The sequence below is a fragment of the Sus scrofa genome, chromosome 2, assembly GCF_054392235.1.
Source record: "Sus scrofa isolate SSC_HxYL_T2T_F1_AM1 chromosome 2, Sscrofa_HxYL_maternal_Yorkshire_Landrace_v2.0, whole genome shotgun sequence".
Classification (NCBI taxonomy): Eukaryota; Metazoa; Chordata; class Mammalia; order Artiodactyla; family Suidae; genus Sus; species Sus scrofa.
Genome location: NC_139384.1, coordinates 846,825 through 873,077, shown reverse-complemented (window position 1 = coordinate 873,077; position 26,253 = coordinate 846,825). Strand labels below are relative to the sequence as shown.

The 26,253-nt window shown below is 69.3% G+C and overlaps 1 protein-coding gene across 1 annotated transcript in view; it reads right to left on the bottom strand.

The window, feature by feature from the left end:
• Positions 1-316: 316 nt before the first annotated feature.
• The window catches only part of LOC110259164 (mucin-5B), a 40,775-nt gene continuing 14,838 nt past the window's right edge, over positions 317-26,253 (bottom strand). Inside the window, 26 exon segments of the mRNA XM_085010287.1 lie at positions 317-1,091; positions 1,627-1,741; positions 1,848-1,893; positions 2,082-2,204; positions 2,284-2,370; positions 2,716-2,832; positions 3,267-3,304; positions 3,387-3,491; positions 3,869-4,049; positions 4,246-4,277; positions 4,541-4,644; positions 4,839-4,908; positions 4,979-5,157; positions 5,241-5,466; positions 5,711-5,897; positions 6,162-6,409; positions 7,136-7,307; positions 7,495-7,676; positions 7,823-8,478; positions 8,480-8,609; positions 8,612-8,801; positions 8,803-8,933; positions 8,936-14,719; positions 14,882-15,205; positions 15,260-15,367; positions 15,422-26,152. Of these exon segments, the coding sequence (XP_084866413.1) occupies positions 875-1,091; positions 1,627-1,741; positions 1,848-1,893; positions 2,082-2,204; positions 2,284-2,370; positions 2,716-2,832; positions 3,267-3,304; positions 3,387-3,491; positions 3,869-4,049; positions 4,246-4,277; positions 4,541-4,644; positions 4,839-4,908; positions 4,979-5,157; positions 5,241-5,466; positions 5,711-5,897; positions 6,162-6,409; positions 7,136-7,307; positions 7,495-7,676; positions 7,823-8,478; positions 8,480-8,609; positions 8,612-8,801; positions 8,803-8,933; positions 8,936-14,719; positions 14,882-15,205; positions 15,260-15,367; positions 15,422-26,152 (20,483 nt within the window). The 3' untranslated portion in view covers positions 317-874.

The window sequence follows — 26,253 nt, the reverse complement described above, 5'->3', positions numbered from 1 at the left end:
GGGCAGCACAGGCGGGCCTGGCACCCTGAGCCGGGCATCTCGTCCGGTACTGTGTGCTGCCTGGCTCCACGTGCCCCGTGGGCTCGACCAATCTTTCTGCTTCTGTGAACCACCTTTTTTTTTGTTTAAATAACGGTGAGGGCGTTTCTGAGCCTGCGAGACCCGACTCGGTCAGTACTCCCCGCGCCCAAAACTGACCCTGGGTGCCCCCTTGCCCCACCCTGTCTGGTCCCCCAGCAGGTCCTGGGCAGCCCCGCCCACCAAAAAGGGGAGGGCCCAGGGGCGCCCTTGGAGGGAAGAGACAGGGACCACGAGGTGCACGAGATGCTCAGCTTTATTTGCAAGAGCGGGGCTGGGGCAACAGAGGGCGTGCCGTGGGGACCCCGCCCTGGCCCACCCCTCGGTCGCCATAGCCTCAGCCCGGGTCCAGACCTGGGCAGCCAGCCGGCCGGCTGCAGCTCCCTGGAGGCCACCAGCCTTCCCTGGACATGCCTCAGCCTGCGTGGCTGCAGGAGGTAGCCAGTGGGAATCCATGCCCCCCGGGGCTGTGGGGGCGCACAGGCCCGCGGTGGGAGCACATGGCAGTGGGTGTCCAGTTATCTCCCCGGGGCGGAGGGTGTGAGGCTGGACAGAGTGGGTGCGCGTGTTTCAGATGAGGGGTGGGCTCCGAGGGCCAGACAGGTGGCCAAAAGAGGCAGGAGGGGCTGAGGGCGGGGCCCCGCCTGAGGACCCCCAAGCAGACCCTCACTGCGCGGTCACCCGCCGGGCCTGGGTTTCACTGGGGCAGGCGTAGAGTGGGCTCCGGAGGTGCCCGTGGTTGGGCGGGGCGTGTTCTGGTGCCAGATGAGGAGGCCGTGTGGGGCAGGGCAGAGCGTCAGACAGTCGCGGCCCCTAGAGCAGGAGGACTGCTGTCCCCGGGAGCCTGGGGGGAGGGGACGCAGGCCGGGCCGCAGCTGCACTCGTCCACCTGGGTGTAGGTGTGCTGGATGGCCGTCCCGTCGGGACACTGCATGGTCACCACCTCCTGGTGGGTCCTGGTCTCCTGGCAGCAGGTGCAGCGGCACTGCACGGCCGGGGCCTCCAAGGAGAACCTACAGGTGCACAGCCCTCAGGACCTGCCCGTCCAGCCCCAGCCGCCCGGCTCCTGGTTTCTCTGGGGTCTGGAGACAGCGGCCCGTGCCCGTCCTCTGGGCGCACAGGGCTCTCTAGACTGGACAGGAGGTGCTCTGGGTCACTTTGAACCCCGACCCTCCGCAGCCTGACCCCTTCTGTCCCGCGAACCGGCTCCTCAGACGTCCTGTCCCTGCAGAACCCTGCTCGGGGAAGCTGCCCGGGCCCTCTGGCCAGGCTGGGGGGTTGGGGTATGCCTGCAGCTCCGCCCTCACAGTCTGGTCCCCGGGAAGCCCCGATTCTGCTGGCCCGGCCGCAGGAGGACACCCCGTGGTGCCCAGGGTGGTGTGGCCCAGCCCAGCTCTCCCAGGCCTGACTCTGGGGCGGGGAGGCCCAGGCTTTGTGCCTGGAGAAGAGGGCCCCAGCGCGCGTGGGGGAGGGGGGCAGGGGGGGCGGGGGTACCGGCCAGGGACAGGGCCACGTGGCACCCAGGGTGGGAGGGCGCAGGCCTTTCACCTGGGCACTTCCGGTTCCGGACAGAAGCCCTCGCAGAAGGAGACGTTGACAGCGGCCTGGGTGGTGCAGCCGCGGTCCCGCAGGACCATGGTGTTCACGCGGACCTGGCAGGAGTCTGAGCAGAGGAAGGGCTCAGGGCGGGGCTCGGGGGGCGGGGCACCCTGGGGGCGGGTCCGTGGGCGGAGACTGGGCGGGGCGCAGGGGCAGGAAGGCGGCCTTACCCACTTCCTCACAGGAGTAGCAGCAGCCCTTTTTCCGGAGGATGCCCTGGGGAAGGGGTCAGAGGGAAAGCTGAACCGGTGGGGCCTCGGCCGGCCGGGTGTGGGCAGGGGAGGGGGCCTTCCCGGTGGGCGAATCTGGGCTCCGGGGTGGGCGGGGCCTCCGGGGTGGGTGGGGGTGGGCGGGGCCTCCGGGGCGGGGCGTGCGGCCGAGCTAGCCGGTCCCCAGACACACACCCTGCAGCTGGGCACGTCTGGACAGACGGTGGGTGTGGGCGTCAGCACAGGGAGCCCTTTCTTGACCTGGCAGCGGTACTCCGTGCAGTTGTCCACGAGGCTGTGGAGCCACGTCTCGTTGAGCTGAAATCACAAGGGGAGAGTGGAGGCCAGGTTGGGGGTCATGGGGTCGGCGGAGGAGCTGAAGGGGAGGGTTTGTTACCTGGACCAGCTGGCCATCCGGCGAGATGCAAGCCGTCTGCACGCAGTCCCCACAGCACTTGCCCTCCACGCTGGAATACTCGAAGCCCTGGGGGAGGGGGATGGTCGCGTGCCCACCCTGGCTCCCCAGCCCTCCTGCTGTCCCACCTGCAGGCCAGGGGCCCAGGGCCTCCTTAGCAGCCCCTGTCCTCTGTGGGGCTAAGTCTCTGCCCCCCCCACCCCCGTGTCCCTCTTAGTCTCACCCTGCTTCCAGCACCTTCTCCACTTCCACTCTTCTGTCCCTTGCCCAGGGCCCCCTCCCCCATCCTCCTGCTTCTCTCCCTTTGGGAAGAATCAAGAACCCAGGGAGCTGAGCTAGAGACCCTTCCTGGGGCCCAGGGGGTGGTGACTGAGGGCTGGCGGGGCTGGGGTCCGCTCAGGAGGGCGGCCTCACCTGGGGGCAGGCGGTGCTGCAGCTGTTCTTCTCACACTGCACGGTCGGGTCCTGGGTGTCCGTGGACAGGCAGGTGCACGTGTGGCAGGGAATGACTGCTGGGAAGGTGGCTCCGACCTGCGGCAGACAGGGTCAGGGGTGACACTAAGGGGGCACAGAGCAGGCCCCTCCCCGTGTCTTGAGGCCCACAGGGCGGTCTCTTTCTTTTCCCTGTGGAATTAAGGCTGTGCCGCCTGGCTGAGCACAGACCAGGGCAGGTGGGGACCCAGGCTGGCAGGGCCGGGAGGGCGTGGTTCCCCCCCCGCCCCCCGTGCCCCCTGCCCCGCGCTCTTGCCGGGAGAGCCTGAGGGGAAGCTCCCAGAGGCGGCTGGCGCAGGGCCCGAGGCTTCCCAGGTTCTGGCCAAGGGCCTCGGAAGGGCCCAGAGCCTTGCCTCACCTGCTGCTGTGGCCAGAGAGCCTGGGCAGGGCCGGACGTGTGGAGACAACGAGGGGCCCCAGGCGCCCTTCGGCCCCACCCTCCACCCACCCTGAGCTCCCGCGCTGAGCCTCACCCCGTAGACGGTGCCGTTGTAGGTGCACAGCCAGGGTTCTGGAAGGAAAGGGCGGGTGAGGAGCTACGTGGGCAGTGGGAGAAAGGGCCAGGACCCCCTGGCCCCTCCCCAGAGACTCACCGCAGCGGAATGTGGGGCAGCAGCCGCCCGCTCCCAGGGCCTGGACCAGCTTCTCTCCCGGCCGACATGTGGGTGGGCTCTGGGGGCACGTGCTCGCGTTGCAGACTGCAGGAGAGTCGGGGGGCTTTCTGGGGTGCCCCTGCCCCCCCCAGTTGTCCTGGGTCCTAGTAGCACCTCACCACGCTGGGCCGCAGAGGTCATTCCCCTGGGAGCCGGTGGCTCTTCTGGGTTCCCACACCTCGTCACCTCCCTGCTCCTCCCCCAGGCCCTGAAGGGACTGGAGCAGACCAGGGGTCGCCAGCCTCATTCGTAGGTGGAAAAAGGAAGGGCCGAGAGGCCTCCCCACCTAGTGGTCCAGCCACCAACAAGCCGGGCCCCTGCAGCGCCCCTCTGCCCCGCGGGCCCTGCCAGCTGGGTGGCCTGTGCCAACACCACCCTCTGCTGTCCACACCACCCCTGGCCCAGTGGGGTGCAGGCCTCACCACACAGAGTCTCCAGGCAGCACGGCTCGTTGGCCAGGGGCCTGGTCACAGCCACGAAGCCGGCCTGGCTGCATTCCGGGGGCCTGTCCTGGGCCTTGCACTGAACAGGAGAGCACCGCACAGACATGGAGCCCGGGTCACACACGCAGGCCTGGCAGTTGCTGACCCACTGATCTCCAGGCTGGAAGAGAACAGGTCAGGGTTCCCCAGGGCTCCTGGGTGGTGCCCTGGCTTCTGGGGCTGGTCCAGCGGCAGGTCAGGCCCCAAGCCTCAGCCCTCGGCTGCCCCACCTGGGGCAGCGGCATGACACGCTGCACCTCACACCCGGGTGCCCCCACCAGCTCCCCTGGCAGAGCCCGGGGGTGCAGAACACTCACGTATTTGGGAAGCCCGTCTGGTCCCACGCAGGCTGGGAGGCAAGAACAGGAAACAGGCTCACTGGGAGTGCTGGGCTTGGGGCCACCCCCAACTGGGCCTCTCCTTCCTGGTGGGGACAAGCCCCCGGGAACTCGAGGGGTCACAAAGGAGGGGCTCAGCTGGGCTCAAGGCCACATGGCGCTGCAGGCGGGACTAGGTGGGAGCAGTCCAGGCGGGACCGGCCCAGGAAGGGCGGCCCAGGCCAGAGCTCCCTGCCCTGTGGCCCTGCCCCTCCCACATAGGGGCCCGGCTTACGGCACTCCTTGGGCACGCAGATGTCCGTGTGGGAGTTGAACAGGATGTGGCCGTCGGGACAGAAGCAGCCCTCTGCCAGCCCCATGCTCTCTGGGCTCTCGCTCCTGCAAGATGAGAGAGGCGTCTGAAGAGGAGGGCGGGGGGCTTGGGGGAGGCCTGGGGTCGTCCCAGGGTGGGGGTGGGGGAGGGGCACCCCCAATCTTGGGCTGTGGGTCCTCTCCCGGCTCCCCCCAGACCCTTCAGGCCCGCCCAGGAGGCCCTCTGTCCCCGGCGTCCCCGGCGTCCCCACCGTGCTCACCTGGAGTTACAGGATTTGGGCTGCAGAGGGCCACACGGCTTATACACTTTGGTGGGCGGGCAGGTGAGCTCTAGGGGCACACAGACAGGTGTCAGCTGGGCCAAGGAGGCCAGGGCCCCCAGCCGCCACCCTCGACTCACCACACAGCCCGCTGGTGGCATGGCGCCAGTCCAGGCACACGCCCCGGGCGCGGCAGAGCGCCGCGTAGGCCTCCAGGCTCTGGCAGGACACCTCGGGCTGGCCGGGCTGGCAGCTGTCGCTGACACAGGTGCTGAAGAACAGGCTGGGCGGGATGAGGTGATGGCATTTGGCGAAGACCCTGTGGGCAGGGTGGTCAAAGGCTGGAGCAGAGGCCCTGGTGGGATGGCCGCCCAGGACCGCCAGCCCACGCAGAGGACTCACTGGGTCAGCAAGAGCTGGCAGAGAGGTGCGGGGGTGCACGGGGTGGTGGAGGGCAGGCTGGGCACCGGGGATCTGGGGCTGGCAGTGGGGGGCAGGCCGGTTGGCGCCCAGCAGCCCTCCTCACTGCTCTCGGGGACCAGCCAGTCTCTGGCCATGTCCCAGCAGGTGGGGGCCAGGGTGCCGTCGGGCTTGCGGCAGTCATCACTGCGGTCATTGGTGCAGGTGCCTGGGGAGGGCGGGCGGGTCACTGCTGGACGGGGCTGCCAGGCCATCCCTCCCTGTCCCCCCACCTCCATGGCAGCCACTCGGCTCGGAGACACGGTCCCCTGAGGCAGCTCTGGCCTGGGCGGGGGCAGGGGGGTCAGGCGGACATGGGGGAGGCTGTCCCGAGGAGGATCGGCTGTGTGCCCCACGGCCCTGGTGCCCGGCCCTTTGCTCTCCCCGCTGGCGTCCGGCAGGTCCCTGCTCACCGCACTGGCCCTCGGTGTTGTAGCTGAAGCGGCTGTAGGACAGCCGCACCTGGAAGACGCGTCCGTTGAAGGTGATGCTCGCGCCAACGGAGGGGATACTGATGCCCATCTCGGTGGCCCCCGTCATGGTCACGGTCACGCTGTCCTTGCCGAAGCCCTGCCTCACCCGCGTTTGGTCGAACAGGATCTGGGGGCGGGACCGGGGCCGAGGGCAGAGGGCCGGCCTTCAGGGTCCTGCCTCCCAGGCGCCGGGGCCCCCCCTCGGCATCCTTCCCAAAGCACAGATGCCCCCCAGGGCCTGGGGTCCTAGTCGGCGTGTTTGGGTCCCGGGTGCCCCCCCATGGCCTATCCCTGCCCTCCAGTCACCGTGCTTGGGCCCTCTGGACCGGGGCCCTGGGCCTCCCTGACCAGGTCGGGCCAGGCGGGCGCCCGCTTGGCTGCCCACACTCACCAGGCTTTCCTGCTGCCCGCTGGCCCCTCTGGTGGTGGTGAGAATGATCTCCACGGCCTCGTAGCGGACACTGAGGGCGCGGGGGCAGCTGGCGTCGACCTGGCAGTAGCGGTTGTGCATGAGGATGCTGAGGTTGCCATAGCGAGGCCGGATCTCCTGCACGAGGACGTGGGTGCAGTTGTCCCGGAAAGAATAGGCAGTGCCGTCGAAGGTCTCGTAGTGGGCGTCGCCCCAGCCGCTGCAGGAGCCTGCGGGGCACGGACAGGCCCTCACCCAGTGCCACCCGAGCTGCCCCCCCCTGCGCCCCCCCCCGCCCCGGGTCACTCAGCCTCCTGGGCCTTAGCCCCCTCCTTTTGGAAGTGGGCGTGGCAGGTCCACCCAGAGCCTGTGACTGTGACCTCTGGTGGGAAGAGGATCTTTGCAGCTGCGGCTGAGACAAGGGTCACGAGATGGCCCTCCGGGATCGCCAGGGTGGCCCTACACCCAGTGCAGGCGTCCTTCTAGGGGACAGAAGGGAGGGAAGAGGCCACGGGATGACTGGGGCAGAGGCTGCGGGGGACCGGGCCACAGCCCAGGAACACCAGGGGCAGAGCTGGAAGGGGCAGGCGGGACCCTCCCCAGGGCCTCTGGAGTGAGCCCGTCCTGCCCACACCCCGGTCCCCGGCTTCTGGTCTCTAGGACTGGGACAGTCACTTTCCGCTGTTTGGAACCCCCCAGTTTGTGGTCTTCTGTTTCGGCCGCCCCAGGACCCTGACCGCGGGCTGCGAGAATGGCTCGCCCTCCTGGGGCCCTGCGGCACTCGCACGGGAGTCCTGGCGCAGCCCTGGGGGGAGGGCGGCTCCAGGCCCTTCGGGGTCCTGTCCTGCGCGGGCGCCCTGCAGCCCCGTCCTCCGCAGTCTCGGGAGCCCCCGAGTTCCCGTCAAACCACAAAGCCTGGCGGGATGAGCGCTGCGACCGGGGCACGCGGCTCTCACATTCACACTCGTAGTTGTAGTTGCAGGGCTGCTCCGCACTCTGCACTTTGACGGGCAGGCGCCCGTTCACGCAGGTGATGTTGGCTGTCGGCTTTGGCCCCAGCAGGACGACGTGGTTGTCGCCCTCACACTGGGCCACTGTGCAGTCCTCCAGGATCCAGGACTCGTTCACCTGGGAGAGGCCAGCGTCCCGTTCACCAACTGGGCTGGCCAGACCCTCCTGCCACCACACCCTGGTCGATCTGGTGCTGGCCCGGCCCAGGCCCCACAGGTCTTTGTCCAGCTGGTGTTGCCCGTGGAGTGGTCACCGAGGGGCTGGGGGGTCCCACCCGGTGGAGGCATGAAGGAGGGGGGCACACCTGTCGTGGAGGGGTCGTGCGATCGCAGCCAGGGGTCCGGGTGGTGAGGGGAGCGGGGGGCGAGGACTCGGGGGGTGCGGAGGTGGGGCAGGTGCCCTGGAGGCGGTCGATGTCACAGTGCTCGTTGCAGACAGCTAAGAACTGGCAGCCCGCGCCGTCGGTCTTGTTGTACACGACGTCGCCTACAAAGCCAGAGACACACAGGTCAGCGGGGCAGGGGGCCAGGAGGGCAAACCAGCGCAGGGCAAGGACCCTGGCCCCGGGACACTGCCCGCCGGAATCCAGTGTCGGGGCTGGGTGTGGAGGAGGGGCCAGGCTGCTCACGCACCGGGTCGGAAGAACTCTCCGTAGGCGCGGCAGAGGCAGGAGGGCGTGGTGGGGCCAGGCGATCCGGGGGAGACGGTGGGCACCGAGAAGGGGGTCAGGCTGCTGGCAGTCTCCGGAGAAGAGGAGGGCACAGTGCCTGGGGAGGCAGGACGGGTCCGCAGGGAGGGGGTCGAGAGCAAACTAGTGGGCGATACACTGGGCAAGCCTGGTTTGAGGGTCGTGGACAGGGACCCTGGGAAGGTGGAGGGAATGAGAACAGCAAATGTCCGGGTGGTCCCAGTGGACAGGAGACGGGTCACACTGCTGGGGGTGGTGACGCTCCGTGTGGTACCAGGGGAGGGGGGACCTGTCACAGTGGTGGGGGTGGAGACCGACTCGGTGGACCCTGGAGAGGAGGGACCTGTCACAGTGGTGGGGGTGGTGACACTCTGGGGGGTCGCAGTGGAGGGGGCACCCATCACAGTGGTGGGAGTCGTGACCCTCTGGGTGGTCGCCGTGGAGGGGGCACCTGTCGCAGCGGTGGGAGTCGTGACCCTCTGGGTGGTCGCAGTGGAGGGGGCACCTGTCACAGTGGTGGGAGTCGTGACCCTCTGGGTGGTCGCAGTGGAGGGGGCACCTGTCACAGTGGTGGGAGTCGTGACCCTCTGGGTGGTCGCCGTGGAGGGGGCACCTGTCGCAGTGGTGGGAGTCGTGACCCTCTGGGTGGTCGCCGTGGAGGGGGCACCTGTCACAGTGGTGGGAGTCGTGACCCTCTGGGTGGTCGCCGTTGAGGGGGCACCTGTCACAGTGGTGGGAGTCGTGACCCTCTGGGTGGTCGCAGTGGAGGGGGCACCTGTCGCAGCGGTGGGAGTCGTGACCCTCTGGGTGGTCGCCGTGGAGGGGGCACCTGTCACGCCGGTGGTCGTGGAGACCGATTCGGTGGTCCCTGGGGAGGGGGCACCTGTCACAGTGGTGGGAGACGTGACCCTCTGGGTGGTCGCCGTGGAGGGGGCACCTGTCACACCGGTGGGGGTGGAGACCGACTCGGTGGTCCCTGGGGAGGGGGCACCTGTCACAGTGGTGGGAGTGGAGACCCCGTGGGTGGTCCCTGGGGAGGAGGAGCCTGTCACAGGGGAAGGGGTAGACACCCTCTGGGTGGTGCCAGCGGAGGGGGGGCCCGTCACTGCGGTGGGGGATAACACCCCAGGGGTTGTGTGTGTTTGGGAGGTCACCAGAGGGGCCGACGGGGGGACACTGGTCGAAGCGGGCTTGGTGCTCGTGGCCAGGGCCTCAGAGGCGGTGGGTCTGGTGGGGCTCGTGGCGGAGGTGGAGGTCCCCGGCCGCGTCGTCGTGGAGCCGGTGAGGGTGGTGGGGCTGTGGGCAGACAGCGTGGGGGAGGAGGGGCCGGGGCTGGCCGTGCTGGGACAGTGCCGCACGTCGTCGCAGCAGAGCAATCGAATATTGTAGTTGAAGCACATTGGGAAGTCCCCAGTTTGGTCCTCGTTCCTGCAGATGAGGCCGTCCTGCAGGCTGCAGCTGAGCACCTGCCCGACCTGGTCGATGCTCACTTCGGGGTAGCTCTCTGCCCGGCACTCGATCTCCCGGGGCTCGGGGCATATGCTGCCACCGGCCGCCCTGATGTTGTCATAGGTTTCCACGTCTCCGTCCCCGACCCCCGAGGTGGGGAAGTCCACGTCGAACCACTCCGTCCACTGGCACTTGGGCTGACAGCGCGTCGGGCCCTGGCTGGTCCCGTGAGTCGGGAGGACTGCCGTGGCCGTGCCTGGGCTGGCAGGCGCTGTGGAGGCTGCAGAGGACGGGAGCCCCACCGTGGCAGACGTCGGGGCCGAGCCCGTGGGGCTGGGGCTGGAGGCCGTCACTCGCGCCGTCGTGCTCGTGGAAAGGGCGGGCGCCGGCGTGGCGGAGCCGGCCGGGGAGCCGGTGGCCGCTGTGCTCCCGGACTGTGTTGCGGCTGTTGCGACGGGTGTCCCGGCCGTGGTGGCCGCGCTGGGGGCCGAAGAGGCAGTGGTCGAGGTGGTGGTGCCGGGGCTGGGGGCGGAGGTGGTGGTCGAGGCGGTGAGCGGGGAGGTGGGCTTCCCACAGTGGCCGTAGCTGCAGCACAGCACGCGGATTCTGTAGTTGAAGCACATCTCGAACCGGCCGTCCTGCTCCTCGTTCCTGCAGATGAGGCCGAAGCTGGCGTCGCAGTGCACTCGCTGACCCAGCTCCTCCAGCGTCCGGTTGGGGAAGTTTTTAGCCTGGCACTCGATGTCCTGGGGCCGCTGGCAGATGGCCCCGCCGGCCGCCTGGATATTGGCATAGGTCTCGAAGTCCCCCCCGGAGGCGCCCGGCAGCGGGTAGCTCTGGTCCAGCCAGTCCGTCCAGGCACAGCGAGGCTGGCAGGCCGTGGGCCCGGGCGTGTGGGTGGAGACCGTCTCGGTGGTCCATGGGGAGGGGGAACCTGTCACAGTGGTGGGGGTGGTGACACTCTGGCTGGTCGCAGTGGAGGGGGCACCTGTCGCAGTGGTGGGAGTCGTGACGCTCTGGGTGGTCGCAGTGGAGGGGGCACCTGTCACAGTGGTGGGACTCGTGACACTCTGGGAGGTCGCCGTGGAGGGGACACCTGTCGCAGTGGTGGGAGTCGTGACCCTCTGGGTGGTCACAGTGGAGGGGGCACCTGTCACACCGGTGGGGGTGGAGACCGACTCGGTGGTCCCTGGGGAGGGGGCACCAGTCACAATGGTGGGAGTCGTGACACTCTGGGGGATCGCCGTTGAGGGGACACCTGTCGCAGTGCTGGGAGTCGTGACCCTCTGGGTGGTCTCAGTGGAGGGGGCACCTGTCGCAGTAGTGGGAGTCGTGACCCTCTGGGTGGTCGCCGTGGAGGGGACACCTGTCACAGTGCTGGGAGTCGTGACACTCTGGGGGATCGCCGTTGAGGGGACACCTGTCACAGTGCTGGGAGTCGTGACCCTCTGGTTGGTCGCCGTGGAGGGGGCACCTGTCACAGTGGTGGGAGTCGTGACCCTCTGGGTGGTCGCAGTGGAGGGGGCACCTGTCGCAGTGGTGGGACTCGTGACACTCTGGGAGGTCGCCGTGGACGGGGCACCTGTCACACCGGTGGTCGTGGAGACTGATTCGGTGGTCCCTGGGGAGGGGGCACCTGTCACAGTGGTGGGAGACGTGACCCTCTGGGTGGTCGCCGTGGAGGGGGCACCTGTCACACCGGTGGGGGTGGAGACCGACTCGGTGGTCCCTGGGGAGGGGGCACCTGTCACAGTGGTGGGAGTGGAGACCCCGTGGGTGGTCCCTGGGGAGGAGGAGCCTGTCACAGGGGAAGGGGTAGACACCCTCTGGGTGGTGCCAGCGGAGGGGGGGCCCGTCACTGCGGTGGGGGATAACACCCCAGGGGTTGTGTGTGTTTGGGAGGTCACCAGAGGGGCCGACGGGGGGACACTGGTCGAAGCGGGCTTGGTGCTCGTGGCCAGGGCCTCAGAGGCGGTGGGTCTGGTGGGGCTCGTGGCGGAGGTGGAGGTCCCCGGCCGCGTCGTCGTGGAGCCGGTGAGGGTGGTGGGGCTGTGGGCAGACAGCGTGGGGGAGGAGGGGCCGGGGCTGGCCGTGCTGGGACAGTGCCGCACGTCGTCGCAGCAGAGCAATCGAATATTGTAGTTGAAGCACATTGGGAAGTCCCCAGTTTGGTCCTCGTTCCTGCAGATGAGGCCGTCCTGCAGGCTGCAGCTGAGCACCTGCCCGACCTGGTCGATGCTCACTTCGGGGTAGCTCTCTGCCCGGCACTCGATCTCCCGGGGCTCGGGGCATATGCTGCCACCGGCCGCCCTGATGTTGTCATAGGTTTCCACGTCTCCGTCCCCGACCCCCGAGGTGGGGAAGTCCACGTCGAACCACTCCGTCCACTGGCACTTGGGCTGACAGCGCGTCGGGCCCTGGCTGGTCCCGTGAGTCGGGAGGACTGCCGTGGCCGTGCCTGGGCTGGCAGGCGCTGTGGAGGCTGCAGAGGACGGGAGCCCCACCGTGGCAGACGTCGGGGCCGAGCCCGTGGGGCTGGGGCTGGAGGCCGTCACTCGCGCCGTCGTGCTCGTGGAAAGGGCGGGCGCCGGCGTGGCGGAGCCGGCCGGGGAGCCGGTGGCCGCTGTGCTCCCGGACTGTGTTGCGGCTGTTGCGACGGGTGTCCCGGCCGTGGTGGCCGCGCTGGGGGCCGAAGAGGCAGTGGTCGAGGTGGTGGTGCCGGGGCTGGGGGCGGAGGTGGTGGTCGAGGCGGTGAGCGGGGAGGTGGGCTTCCCACAGTGGCCGTAGCTGCAGCACAGCACGCGGATTCTGTAGTTGAAGCACATCTCGAACCGGCCGTCCTGCTCCTCGTTCCTGCAGATGAGGCCGAAGCTGGCGTCGCAGTGCACTCGCTGACCCAGCTCCTCCAGCGTCCGGTTGGGGAAGTTTTTAGCCTGGCACTCGATGTCCTGGGGCCGCTGGCAGATGGCCCCGCCGGCCGCCTGGATATTGGCATAGGTCTCGAAGTCCCCCCCGGAGGCGCCCGGCAGCGGGTAGCTCTGGTCCAGCCAGTCCGTCCAGGCACAGCGAGGCTGGCAGGCCGTGGGCCCGGGCGTGTGGGTGGAGACCGTCTCGGTGGTCCATGGGGAGGGGGAACCTGTCACAGTGGTGGGGGTGGTGACACTCTGGCTGGTCGCAGTGGAGGGGGCACCTGTCGCAGTGGTGGGAGTCGTGACGCTCTGGGTGGTCGCAGTGGAGGGGGCACCTGTCACAGTGGTGGGACTCGTGACACTCTGGGAGGTCGCCGTGGAGGGGACACCTGTCGCAGTGGTGGGAGTCGTGACCCTCTGGGTGGTCACAGTGGAGGGGGCACCTGTCACACCGGTGGGGGTGGAGACCGACTCGGTGGTCCCTGGGGAGGGGGCACCAGTCACAATGGTGGGAGTCGTGACACTCTGGGGGATCGCCGTTGAGGGGACACCTGTCGCAGTGCTGGGAGTCGTGACCCTCTGGGTGGTCTCAGTGGAGGGGGCACCTGTCGCAGTAGTGGGAGTCGTGACCCTCTGGGTGGTCGCCGTGGAGGGGACACCTGTCACAGTGCTGGGAGTCGTGACACTCTGGGGGATCGCCGTTGAGGGGACACCTGTCACAGTGCTGGGAGTCGTGACCCTCTGGTTGGTCGCCGTGGAGGGGGCACCTGTCACAGTGGTGGGAGTCGTGACCCTCTGGGTGGTCGCAGTGGAGGGGGCACCTGTCGCAGTGGTGGGACTCGTGACACTCTGGGAGGTCGCCGTGGACGGGGCACCTGTCACACCGGTGGTCGTGGAGACTGATTCGGTGGTCCCTGGGGAGGGGGCACCTGTCACAGCGGTGGGGGTGGTGACCCCGTGGGTGGTCCCTGGGGAGGAGGAGCCTGTCACAGGGGAAGGGGTAGACACCCTCTGGGTGGTGCCAGCGGAGGGGGAGCCCGTCACTGCGGTGGGGGATAACACCCCAGGGGTTGTGTGTGTTTGGGAGGTCACCAGAGGGGCCGACGGGGGGACACTGGTCGAAGCGGGCTTGGTGCTCGTGGCCAGGGCCTCAGAGGCGGTGGGTCTGGTGGGGCTCGTGGCGGAGGTGGAGGTCCCCGGCCGCGTCGTCGTGGAGCCGGTGAGGGTGGCGGGGCTGTGGGCAGACAGCGTGGGGGAGGAGGGGCCGGGGCTGGCCGTGCTGGGACAGTGCCGCACGTCGTCGCAGCAGAGCACGCGGATCCTGTAGTTGAAGCACATCTTGAAGAGGCCCTCCTGCTCCTCGTTCCTGCAGATGAGGCCGTCCTGCAGGCTGCAGCTGAGCACCTGCCCGACCTGGTCGATGCTCACGTCGGGGTAGCCGTCTGCCCGGCACTCGATCTCCCGGGGCTCGGGGCATATGCTGCCACCGGCCGCCCTGATGTTGTCATAGGTTTCCACGTCTCCGTCCCCGACCCCCGAGGTGGGGAAGTCCACGTCGAACCACTCCGTCCACTGGCACTTGGGCTGACAGCGCGTCGGGCCCTGGCTGGTCCCGTGAGTCGGGAGGACTGCCGTGGCCGTGCCTGGGCTGGCAGGCGCTGTGGAGGCTGCAGAGGACGGGAGCCCCACCGTGGCAGACGTCGGGGCCGAGCCCGTGGGGCTGGGGCTGGAGGCCGTCACTCGCGCCGTCGTGCTCGTGGAAAGGGCGGGCGCCGGCGTGGCGGAGCCGGCCGGGGAGCCGGTGGCCGCTGTGCTCCCGGACTGTGTTGCGGCTGTTGCGACGGGTGTCCCGGCCGTGGTGGCCGCGCTGGGGGCCGAAGAGGCAGTGGTCGAGGTGGTGGTGCCGGGGCTGGGGGCGGAGGTGGTGGTCGAGGCGGTGAGCGGGGAGGTGGGCTTCCCACAGTGGCCGTAGCTGCAGCACAGCACGCGGATTCTGTAGTTGAAGCACATCTCGAACCGGCCGTCCTGCTCCTCGTTCCTGCAGATGAGGCCGAAGCTGGCGTCGCAGTGCACTCGCTGACCCAGCTCCTCCAGCGTCCGGTTGGGGAAGTTTTTAGCCTGGCACTCGATGTCCTGGGGCCGCTGGCAGATGGCCCCGCCGGCCGCCTGGATATTGGCATAGGTCTCGAAGTCCCCCCCGGAGGCGCCCGGCAGCGGGTAGCTCTGGTCCAGCCAGTCCGTCCAGGCACAGCGAGGCTGGCAGGCCGTGGGCCCGGGCGTGTGGGTGGAGACCGTCTCGGTGGTCCATGGGGAGGGGGCACCTGTCACAGTGGTGGGGGTGGTGACACTCTGGCTGGTCGCAGTGGAGGGGGCACCGGTCGCAGTGGTGGGAGTCGTGACCCTCTGGGTGGTCGCAGTGGAGGGGGCACCTGACACAGTGGTGGGACTCGTGACACTCTGGGAGGTCGCCGTGGAGGGGACACCTGTCGCAGTGGTGGGAGTCGTGACCCTCTGGGTCGTCGCAGTGGAGGGGGCACCTGTCGCAGTGGTAGGAGTCGTGACACTTTGCGGGGTCGCCGTGGAGGGGGCACCTGTCACAGTGCTGGTGGTGGTGACACTCTGGCTGGTCGCGGTGGAGGGGACACCTGTCGCAGTGCTGGGAGTCGTGACCCTCTGGGTGGTCGCAGTGGAGGGGACACCTGTCGCAGTGGTGGGAGTCGTGACCCTCTGGGTGGTCGCAGTGGACGGGGCAACTGTCACAGTGGTGGGAGTCGTGACACTCTGGGTGGTCGCCGTGGAGGGGGCACCTGTCACAGCGGTGGGAGTCGTGACCCTCTGGGTGCTCACCGTGGAGGGGGCACCTGTCACGCCGGTGGTCGTGGAGACCGATTCGGTGGTCCCTGGGGAGGGGGCAACTGTCACAGTGGTGGGAGACGTGACCCTCTGGGTGGTTGCCGTGGAGGGGGCACCTGTCACACCGGTGGGCGTGGAGACCGACTCGGTGGTCTCTGGGGAGGGGGCACCTGTCATAGTGGTGGGAGTCGTGACCCTCTGGGTGGTCGCCGTGGAGGGGGCACCTGTCACACCGGTGGGCGTGGAGACCGACGCGGTGGTCCCTGGGGAGGGGGCACCTGTCACAGTGGTGGGAGTCGTGACCCTCTGGGTGGTCGCCGTGGAGGGGGCACCTGTCACACCGGTGGGGGTGGAGACCGACGCGGTGGTCCCTGGGGAGGGGGCACCTGTCACAGCGGTGGGGGTGGTGACCCCGTGGGTGGTCCCTGGGGAGGAGGAGCCTGTCACAGGGGAAGGGGTAGACACCCTCTGGGTGGTGCCAGCGGAGGGGGGGCCCGTCACTGCGGTGGGGGATAACACCCCAGGGGTTGTGTGTGTTTGGGAGGTCACCAGAGGGGCCGACGGGGGGACACTGGTCGAAGCGGGCTTGGTGCTCGTGGCCAGGGCCTCAGAGGCGGTGGGTCTGGTGGGGCTCGTGGCGGAGGTGGAGGTCCCCGGCCGCGTCGTCGTGGAGCCGGTGAGGGTGGCGGGGCTGTGGGCAGACAGCGTGGGGGAGGAGGGGCCGGGGCTGGCCGTGCTGGGACAGTGCCGCACGTCGTCGCAGCAGAGCACGCGGATCCTGTAGTTGAAGCACATCTTGAAGAGGCCCTCCTGGTCCTCGTTCCTGCAGACGAGGCCGTCCTGCAGGCTGCAGCTGAGCACCTGCCCGACCTGGTCGATGCTCACGTCGGGGTAGCCGTCTGCCCGGCACTCGATCTCCCGGGGCTCGGGGCATATGCTGCCACCGGCCGCCCTGATGTTGTCATAGGTTTCCACGTCTCCGTCCCCGACCCCCGAGGTGGGGAAGTCCACGTCGAACCACTCCGTCCACTGGCACTTGGGCTGACAGCGCGTCGGGCCCTGGCTGGTCCCGTGAGTCGGGAGGACTGCCGTGGCCGTGCCTGGGCTGGCAGGCGCTGTGGAGGCTGCAGAGGACGGGAGCCCCACCGTGGCAGACGTCGGGGCCGAGCCCGTGGGGCTGGGGCTGGAGGCCGTCACTCGCGCCGTCGTGCTCGTGGAAAGGGCGGGCGCCGGCGTGGCGGAGCCGGCCGGGGAGCCGGTGGCCGCTGTGCTCCCGGACTGTGTTGCGGCTGTTGCGACGGGTGTCCCGGCCGTGGTGGCCGCGCTGGGGGCCGAAGAGGCAGTGGTCGAGGTGGTGGTGCCGGGGCTGGGGGCGGAGGTGGTGGTCGAGGCGGTGAGCGGGGAGGTGGGCTTCCCACAGTGGCCGTAGCTGCAGCACAGCACGCGGATTCTGTAGTTGAAGCACATCTCGAACCGGCCGTCCTGCTCCTCGTTCCTGCAGATGAGGCCGAAGCTGGCGTCGCAGTGCACTCGCTGACCCAGCTCCTCCAGCGTCCGGTTGGGGAAGTTTTTAGCCTGGCACTCGATGTCCTGGGGCCGCTGGCAGATGGCCCCGCCGGCCGCCTGGATATTGGCATAGGTCTCGAAGTCCCCCCCGGAGGCGCCCGGCAGCGGGTAGCTCTGGTCCAGCCAGTCCGTCCAGGCACAGCGAGGCTGGCAGGCCGTGGGCCCGGGCGTGTGGGTGGAGACCGTCTCGGTGGTCCATGGGGAGGGGGCACCTGTCACAGTGGTGGGGGTGGTGACACTCTGGCTGGTCGCAGTGGAGGGGGCACCGGTCGCAGTGGTGGGAGTCGTGACCCTCTGGGTGGTCGCAGTGGAGGGGGCACCTGTCGCAGTGGTGGGACTCGTTACACTTTGTGGGGTCGCCGTGGAGGGGGCACCTGTCACAGTGCTGGGGGTGGTGACACTCTGGCTGGTCGCGGTGGAGGGGGCACCTGTCGCAGTGGTGGGAGTCGTGACCCTCTGGGTGGTCGCAGTGGACGGGGCAACTGTCGCAGTGGTGGGAGTCGTGACCCTCTGGGTGGTCGCCGTGGACGGGGCACCTGTCACACCGGTGGTCGTGGAGACTGATTCGGTGGTCCCTGGGGAGGGGGCACCTGTCACAGCGGTGGGGGTGGAGACCGACTCGGTGGTCCCTGGGGAGGGGGCACCTGTCACAGTGGTGGGAGACGTGACCCTCTGGGTGGTCGCCGTGGAGGGGGCACCTGTCACACCGGTGGGCGTGGAGACCGACGCGGTGGTCCCTGGGGAGGGGGCACCTGTCACAGTGGTGGGAGTCGTGACCCTCTGGGTGGTCGCCGTGGAGGGGGCACCTGTCACACCGGTGGGGGTGGAGACCGACGCGGTGGTCCCTGGGGAGGGGGCACCTGTCACAGCGGTGGGGGTGGTGACCCCGTGGGTGGTCCCTGGGGAGGAGGAGCCTGTCACAGGGGAAGGGGTAGACACCCTCTGGGTGGTGCCAGCGGAGGGGGGGCCCGTCACTGCGGTGGGGGATAACACCCCAGGGGTTGTGTGTGTTTGGGAGGTCACCAGAGGGGCCGACGGGGGGACACTGGTCGAAGCGGGCTTGGTGCTCGTGGCCAGGGCCTCAGAGGCGGTGGGTCTGGTGGGGCTCGTGGCGGAGGTGGAGGTCCCCGGCCGCGTCGTCGTGGAGCCGGTGAGGGTGGCGGGGCTGTGGGCAGACAGCGTGGGGGAGGAGGGGCCGGGGCTGGCCGTGCTGGGACAGTGCCGCACGTCGTCGCAGCAGAGCACGCGGATCCTGTAGTTGAAGCACATCTTGAAGAGGCCCTCCTGGTCCTCGTTCCTGCAGACGAGGCCGTCCTGCAGGCTGCAGCTGAGCACCTGCCCGACCTGGTCGATGCTCACGTCGGGGTAGCCGTCTGCCCGGCACTCGATCTCCCGGGGCTCGGGGCATATGCTGCCACCGGCCGCCCTGATGTTGTCATAGGTTTCCACGTCTCCGTCCCCGACCCCCGAGGTGGGGAAGTCCACGTCGAACCACTCCGTCCACTGGCACTTGGGCTGACAGCGCGTCGGGCCCTGGCTGGTCCCGTGAGTCGGGAGGACTGCCGTGGCCGTGCCTGGGCTGGCAGGCGCTGTGGAGGCTGCAGAGGACGGGAGCCCCACCGTGGCAGACGTCGGGGCCGAGCCCGTGGGGCTGGGGCTGGAGGCCGTCACTCGCGCCGTCGTGCTCGTGGAAAGGGCGGGCGCCGGCGTGGCGGAGCCGGCCGGGGAGCCGGTGGCCGCTGTGCTCCCGGACTGTGTTGCGGCTGTTGCGACGGGTGTCCCGGCCGTGGTGGCCGCGCTGGGGGCCGAAGAGGCAGTGGTCGAGGTGGTGGTGCCGGGGCTGGGGGCGGAGGTGGTGGTCGAGGCGGTGAGCGGGGAGGTGGGCTTCCCACAGTGGCCGTAGCTGCAGCACAGCACGCGGATTCTGTAGTTGAAGCACATCTCGAACCGGCCGTCCTGCTCCTCGTTCCTGCAGATGAGGCCGAAGCTGGCGTCGCAGTGCACTCGCTGACCCAGCTCCTCCAGCGTCCGGTTGGGGAAGTTTTTAGCCTGGCACTCGATGTCCTGGGGCCGCTGGCAGATGGCCCCGCCGGCCGCCTGGATATTGGCATAGGTCTCGAAGTCCCCCCCGGAGGCGCCCGGCAGCGGGTAGCTCTGGTCCAGCCAGTCCGTCCAGGCACAGCGAGGCTGGCAGGCCGTGGGCCCGGGCGTGTGGGTGGAGACCGTCTCGGTGGTCCATGGGGAGGGGGCACCTGTCACAGTGGTGGGGGTGGTGACACTCTGGCTGGTCGCAGTGGAGGGGGCACCGGTCGCAGTGGTGGGAGTCGTGACCCTCTGGGTGGTCGCAGTGGAGGGGGCACCTGACACAGTGGTGGGACTCGTGACACTCTGGGAGGTCGCCGTGGAGGGGACACCTGTCGCAGTGGTGGGAGTCGTGACCCTCTGGGTCGTCGCAGTGGAGGGGGCACCTGTCGCAGTGGTGGGAGTCGTGACACTTTGCGGGGTCGCCGTGGAGGGGGCACCTGTCACAGTGCTGGTGGTGGTGACACTCTGGCTGGTCGCGGTGGAGGGGACACCTGTCGCAGTGCTGGGAGTCGTGACCCTCTGGGTGGTCGCAGTGGAGGGGACACCTGTCGCAGTGGTGGGAGTCGTGACCCTCTGGGTGGTCGCAGTGGACGGGGCAACTGTCACAGTGGTGGGAGTCGTGACACTCTGGGTGGTCGCCGTGGAGGGGGCACCTGTCACAGCGGTGGGAGTCGTGACCCTCTGGGTGCTCACCGTGGAGGGGGCACCTGTCACGCCGGTGGTCGTGGAGACCGATTCGGTGGTCCCTGGGGAGGGGGCAACTGTCACAGTGGTGGGAGACGTGACCCTCTGGGTGGTCGCCGTGGAGGGGGCACCTGTCACACCGGTGGGCGTGGAGACCGACTCGGTGGTCTCTGGGGAGGGGGCACCTGTCATAGTGGTGGGAGTCGTGACCCTCTGGGTGGTCGCCGTGGAGGGGGCACCTGTCACACCGGTGGGCGTGGAGACCGACGCGGTGGTCCCTGGGGAGGGGGCACCTGTCACAGTGGTGGGAGTCGTGACCCTCTGGGTGGTCGCCGTGGAGGGGGCACCTGTCACACCGGTGGGGGTGGAGACCGACGCGGTGGTCCCTGGGGAGGGGGCACCTGTCACAGCGGTGGGGGTGGTGACCCCGTGGGTGGTCCCTGGGGAGGAGGAGCCTGTCACAGGGGAAGGGGTAGACACCCTCTGGGTGGTGCCAGCGGAGGGGGGGCCCGTCACTGCGGTGGGGGATAACACCCCAGGGGTTGTGTGTGTTTGGGAGGTCACCAGAGGGGCCGACGGGGGGACACTGGTCGAAGCGGGCTTGGTGCTCGTGGCCAGGGCCTCAGAGGCGGTGGGTCTGGTGGGGCTCGTGGCGGAGGTGGAGGTCCCCGGCCGCGTCGTCGTGGAGCCGGTGAGGGTGGCGGGGCTGTGGGCAGACAGCGTGGGGGAGGAGGGGCCGGGGCTGGCCGTGCTGGGACAGTGCCGCACGTCGTCGCAGCAGAGCACGCGGATCCTGTAGTTGAAGCACATCTTGAAGAGGCCCTCCTGGTCCTCGTTCCTGCAGACGAGGCCGTCCTGCAGGCTGCAGCTGAGCACCTGCCCGACCTGGTCGATGCTCACGTCGGGGTAGCCGTCTGCCCGGCACTCGATCTCCCGGGGCTCGGGGCATATGCTGCCACCGGCCGCCCTGATGTTGTCATAGGTTTCCACGTCTCCGTCCCCGACCCCCGAGGTGGGGAAGTCCACGTCGAACCACTCCGTCCACTGGCACTTGGGCTGACAGCGCGTCGGGCCCTGGCTGGTCCCGTGAGTCGGGAGGACTGCCGTGGCCGTGCCTGGGCTGGCAGGCGCTGTGGAGGCTGCAGAGGACGGGAGCCCCACCGTGGCAGACGTCGGGGCCGAGCCCGTGGGGCTGGGGCTGGAGGCCGTCACTCGCGCCGTCGTGCTCGTGGAAAGGGCGGGCGCCGGCGTGGCGGAGCCGGCCGGGGAGCCGGTGGCCGCTGTGCTCCCGGACTGTGTTGCGGCTGTTGCGACGGGTGTCCCGGCCGTGGTGGCCGCGCTGGGGGCCGAAGAGGCAGTGGTCGAGGTGGTGGTGCCGGGGCTGGGGGCGGAGGTGGTGGTCGAGGCGGTGAGCGGGGAGGTGGGCTTCCCACAGTGGCCGTAGCTGCAGCACAGCACGCGGATTCTGTAGTTGAAGCACATCTCGAACCGGCCGTCCTGCTCCTCGTTCCTGCAGATGAGGCCGAAGCTGGCGTCGCAGTGCACTCGCTGACCCAGCTCCTCCAGCGTCCGGTTGGGGAAGTTTTTAGCCTGGCACTCGATGTCCTGGGGCCGCTGGCAGATGGCCCCGCCGGCCGCCTGGATATTGGCATAGGTCTCGAAGTCCCCCCCGGAGGCGCCCGGCAGCGGGTAGCTCTGGTCCAGCCAGTCCGTCCAGGCACAGCGAGGCTGGCAGGCCGTGGGCCCGGGCGTGTGGGTGGAGACCGTCTCGGTGGTCCATGGGGAGGGGGCACCTGTCACAGTGGTGGGGGTGGTGACACTCTGGCTGGTCGCAGTGGAGGGGGCACCGGTCGCAGTGGTGGGAGTCGTGACCCTCTGGGTGGTCGCAGTGGAGGGGGCACCTGTCGCAGTGGTGGGACTCGTTACACTTTGTGGGGTCGCCGTGGAGGGGGCACCTGTCACAGTGCTGGGGGTGGTGACACTCTGGCTGGTCGCGGTGGAGGGGGCACCTGTCGCAGTGGTGGGAGTCGTGACACTCTGGGTGGTCGCAGTGGACGGGGCAACTGTCGCAGTGGTGGGAGTCGTGACCCTCTGGGTGGTCGCCGTGGACGGGGCACCTGTCACACCGGTGGTCGTGGAGACTGATTCGGTGGTCCCTGGGGAGGGGGCACCTGTCACAGCGGTGGGGGTGGTGACCCCGTGGGTGGTCCCTGGGGAGGAGGAGCCTGTCACAGGGGAAGGGGTAGACACCCTCTGGGTGGTGCCAGCGGAGGGGGGGCCCGTCACTGCGGTGGGGGATAACACCCCAGGGGTTGTGTGTGTTTGGGAGGTCACCAGAGGGGCCGACGGGGGGACACTGGTCGAAGCGGGCTTGGTGCTCGTGGCCAGGGCCTCAGAGGCGGTGGGTCTGGTGGGGCTCGTGGCGGAGGTGGAGGTCCCCGGCCGCGTCGTCGTGGAGCCGGTGAGGGTGGCGGGGCTGTGGGCAGACAGCGTGGGGGAGGAGGGGCCGGGGCTGGCCGTGCTGGGACAGTGCCGCACGTCGTCGCAGCAGAGCACGCGGATCCTGTAGTTGAAGCACATCTTGAAGAGGCCCTCCTGGTCCTCGTTCCTGCAGACGAGGCCGTCCTGCAGGCTGCAGCTGAGCACCTGCCCGACCTGGTCGATGCTCACGTCGGGGTAGCCGTCTGCCCGGCACTCGATCTCCCGGGGCTCGGGGCATATGCTGCCACCGGCCGCCCTGATGTTGTCATAGGTTTCCACGTCTCCGTCCCCGACCCCCGAGGTGGGGAAGTCCACGTCGAACCACTCCGTCCACTGGCACTTGGGCTGACAGCGCGTCGGGCCCTGGCTGGTCCCGTGAGTCGGGAGGACTGCCGTGGCCGTGCCTGGGCTGGCAGGCGCTGTGGAGGCTGCAGAGGACGGGAGCCCCACCGTGGCAGACGTCGGGGCCGAGCCCGTGGGGCTGGGGCTGGAGGCCGTCACTCGCGCCGTCGTGCTCGTGGAAAGGGCGGGCGCCGGCGTGGCGGAGCCGGCCGGGGAGCCGGTGGCCGCTGTGCTCCCGGACTGTGTTGCGGCTGTTGCGACGGGTGTCCCGGCCGTGGTGGCCGCGCTGGGGGCCGAAGAGGCAGTGGTCGAGGTGGTGGTGCCGGGGCTGGGGGCGGAGGTGGTGGTCGAGGCGGTGAGCGGGGAGGTGGGCTTCCCACAGTGGCCGTAGCTGCAGCACAGCACGCGGATTCTGTAGTTGAAGCACATCTCGAACCGGCCGTCCTGCTCCTCGTTCCTGCAGATGAGGCCGAAGCTGGCGTCGCAGTGCACTCGCTGACCCAGCTCCTCCAGCGTCCGGTTGGGGAAGTTTTTAGCCTGGCACTCGATGTCCTGGGGCCGCTGGCAGATGGCCCCGCCGGCCGCCTGGATATTGGCATAGGTCTCGAAGTCCCCCCCGGAGGCGCCCGGCAGCGGGTAGCTCTGGTCCAGCCAGTCCGTCCAGGCACAGCGAGGCTGGCAGGCCGTGGGCCCGGGCGTGTGGGTGGAGACCGTCTCGGTGGTCCATGGGGAGGGGGAACCTGTCACAGTGGTGGGGGTGGTGACACTCTGGCTGGTCGCAGTGGAGGGGGCACCTGTCGCAGTGGTGGGAGTCGTGACGCTCTGGGTGGTCGCAGTGGAGGGGGCACCTGTCACAGTGGTGGGACTCGTGACACTCTGGGAGGTCGCCGTGGAGGGGACACCTGTCGCAGTGGTGGGAGTCGTGACCCTCTGGGTGGTCGCCGTGGAGGGGGCACCTGTCACACCGGTGGGCGTGGAGACCGACGCGGTGGTCCCTGGGGAGGGGGCACCTGTCACAGTGGTGGGAGTCGTGACCCTCTGGGTGGTCGCTGTGGAGGGGGCACCTGTCACAGTGGTGGGAGTCGTGACCCTCTGGGTGGTCGCCGTGGAGGGGGCACCTGTCACACCGGTGGGGGTGGAGACCGACGCGGTGGTCCCTGGGGAGGGGGCACCTGTCACAGCGGTGGGGGTGGTGACCCCGTGGGTGGTCCCTGGGGAGGAGGAGCCTGTCACAGGGGAAGGGGTAGACACCCTCTGGGTGGTGCCAGCGGAGGGGGGGCCCGTCACTGCGGTGGGGGATAACACCCCAGGGGTTGTGTGTGTTTGGGAGGTCACCAGAGGGGCCGACGGGGGGACACTGGTCGAAGCGGGCTTGGTGCTCGTGGCCAGGGCCTCAGAGGCGGTGGGTCTGGTGGGGCTCGTGGCGGAGGTGGAGGTCCCCGGCCGCGTCGTCGTGGAGCCGGTGAGGGTGGCGGGGCTGTGGGCAGACAGCGTGGGGGAGGAGGGGCCGGGGCTGGCCGTGCTGGGACAGTGCCGCACGTCGTCGCAGCAGAGCACGCGGATCCTGTAGTTGAAGCACATCTTGAAGAGGCCCTCCTGCTCCTCGTTCCTGCAGATGAGGCCGTCCTGCAGGCTGCAGCTGAGCACCTGCCCGACCTGGTCGATGCTCACGTCGGGGTAGCCGTCTGCCCGGCACTCGATCTCCCGGGGCTCGGGGCATATGCTGCCACCGGCCGCCCTGATGTTGTCATAGGTTTCCACGTCTCCGTCCCCGACCCCCGAGGTGGGGAAGTCCACGTCGAACCACTCCGTCCACTGGCACTTGGGCTGACAGCGCGTCGGGCCCTGGCTGGTCCCGTGAGTCGGGAGGACTGCCGTGGCCGTGCCTGGGCTGGCAGGCGCTGTGGAGGCTGCAGAGGACGGGAGCCCCACCGTGGCAGACGTCGGGGCCGAGCCCGTGGGGCTGGGGCTGGAGGCCGTCACTCGCGCCGTCGTGCTCGTGGAAAGGGCGGGCGCCGGCGTGGCGGAGCCGGCCGGGGAGCCGGTGGCCGCTGTGCTCCCGGACTGTGTTGCGGCTGTTGCGACGGGTGTCCCGGCCGTGGTGGCCGCGCTGGGGGCCGAAGAGGCAGTGGTCGAGGTGGTGGTGCCGGGGCTGGGGGCGGAGGTGGTGGTCGAGGCGGTGAGCGGGGAGGTGGGCTTCCCACAGTGGCCGTAGCTGCAGCACAGCACGCGGATTCTGTAGTTGAAGCACATCTCGAACCGGCCGTCCTGCTCCTCGTTCCTGCAGATGAGGCCGAAGCTGGCGTCGCAGTGCACTCGCTGACCCAGCTCCTCCAGCGTCCGGTTGGGGAAGTTTTTAGCCTGGCACTCGATGTCCTGGGGCCGCTGGCAGATGGCCCCGCCGGCCGCCTGGATATTGGCATAGGTCTCGAAGTCCCCCCCGGAGGCGCCCGGCAGCGGGTAGCTCTGGTCCAGCCAGTCCGTCCAGGCACAGCGAGGCTGGCAGGCCGTGGGCCCGGGCGTGTGGGTGGAGACCGTCTCGGTGGTCCATGGGGAGGGGGCACCTGTCACAGTGGTGGGGGTGGTGACACTCTGGCTGGTCGCAGTGGAGGGGGCACCGGTCGCAGTGGTGGGAGTCGTGACCCTCTGGGTGGTCGCAGTGGAGGGGGCACCTGTCGCAGTGGTGGGACTCGTGACACTCTGGGAGGTCGCCGTGGACGGGGCACCTGTCACACCGGTGGTCGTGGAGACTGATTCGGTGGTCCCTGGGGAGGGGGCACCTGTCACAGCGGTGGGGGTGGTGACCCCGTGGGTGGTCCCTGGGGAGGAGGAGCCTGTCACAGGGGAAGGGGTAGACACCCTCTGGGTGGTGCCAGCGGAGGGGGAGCCCGTCACTGCGGTGGGGGATAACACCCCAGGGGTTGTGTGTGTTTGGGAGGTCACCAGAGGGGCCGACGGGGGGACACTGGTCGAAGCGGGCTTGGTGCTCGTGGCCAGGGCCTCAGAGGCGGTGGGTCTGGTGGGGCTCGTGGCGGAGGTGGAGGTCCCCGGCCGCGTCGTCGTGGAGCCGGTGAGGGTGGCGGGGCTGTGGGCAGACAGCGTGGAGGAGGAGAGGCCGGGGCTGGCCGTGCTGGGACAGTGCCGCACGTCGTCACAGCAGAGCACGCGGATCCTGTAGTTGAAGCACATCTTGAAGAGGCCCTCCTGCTCCTCGTTCCTGCAGATGAGCCCGAAGCTGGCGTTGCAGTGCACTCGCTGCCCCACTTCCTCCAGCTTCTTGTGAGGCAGGATCTCGGCCTGGCACTCTATGTCCTGAGGCTGTGCACAGAGGACCCCTCCGGCTCGCCTGATCTTGTCGTAGGATTCGATGTCCCCGCTGGCCACGTTCGACTTGGGGTAGTCCTCATCGAACCACTCTGTCCACTCGCATCGGGGTTGACAGGTCAGGGTCCCCAGGGTTGCAGTCGTTGCAGGCTGGGCAGATGGTGTCTGAGAACTTGTGGCCACGGTGGTTGGGAGGGTGTGTACTGGGCTGGGTGTGTTCCAGGCAGGTGTGGACGTTGGTGGCTGGCTGGTGCCACACGGCTCGTAGTTGCAGCACAGGACTCTCAGCTCGTAGTTGTGGCAGAGTGGGGGGTTCTGCTCACTGTTGAGGCAGGTCAGCCCCTGGGCCCGGCCACACTCCACCTTCTGGCCCAGCTCCTGCAGGGGCACGTCGGGGAGCCGCTGGGCCCGGCACTGGACGTCCACTGGGGCCAGGCACACCTGGAAGCCCCTCTGCCTCAGGTTCACGAATGTCTCAAAGTCTCCTCCCCCCATTCCGGGCTCCGGGCGGCCACTGTCGTACCAGTCGGACCAGAGGCAGACCTGGCGTAGGCATGCTGTGGAGGGGGGGGGCACGGAGCCTGCGGGGGAAAGCAGGTGACCCCATCAGCCGCCTTGGCCAGACGCGGGGTGGCTCGTCCCCCTTCCTCCGAGTTAGCCCCAGGCCGACCCCTGGCCCAGG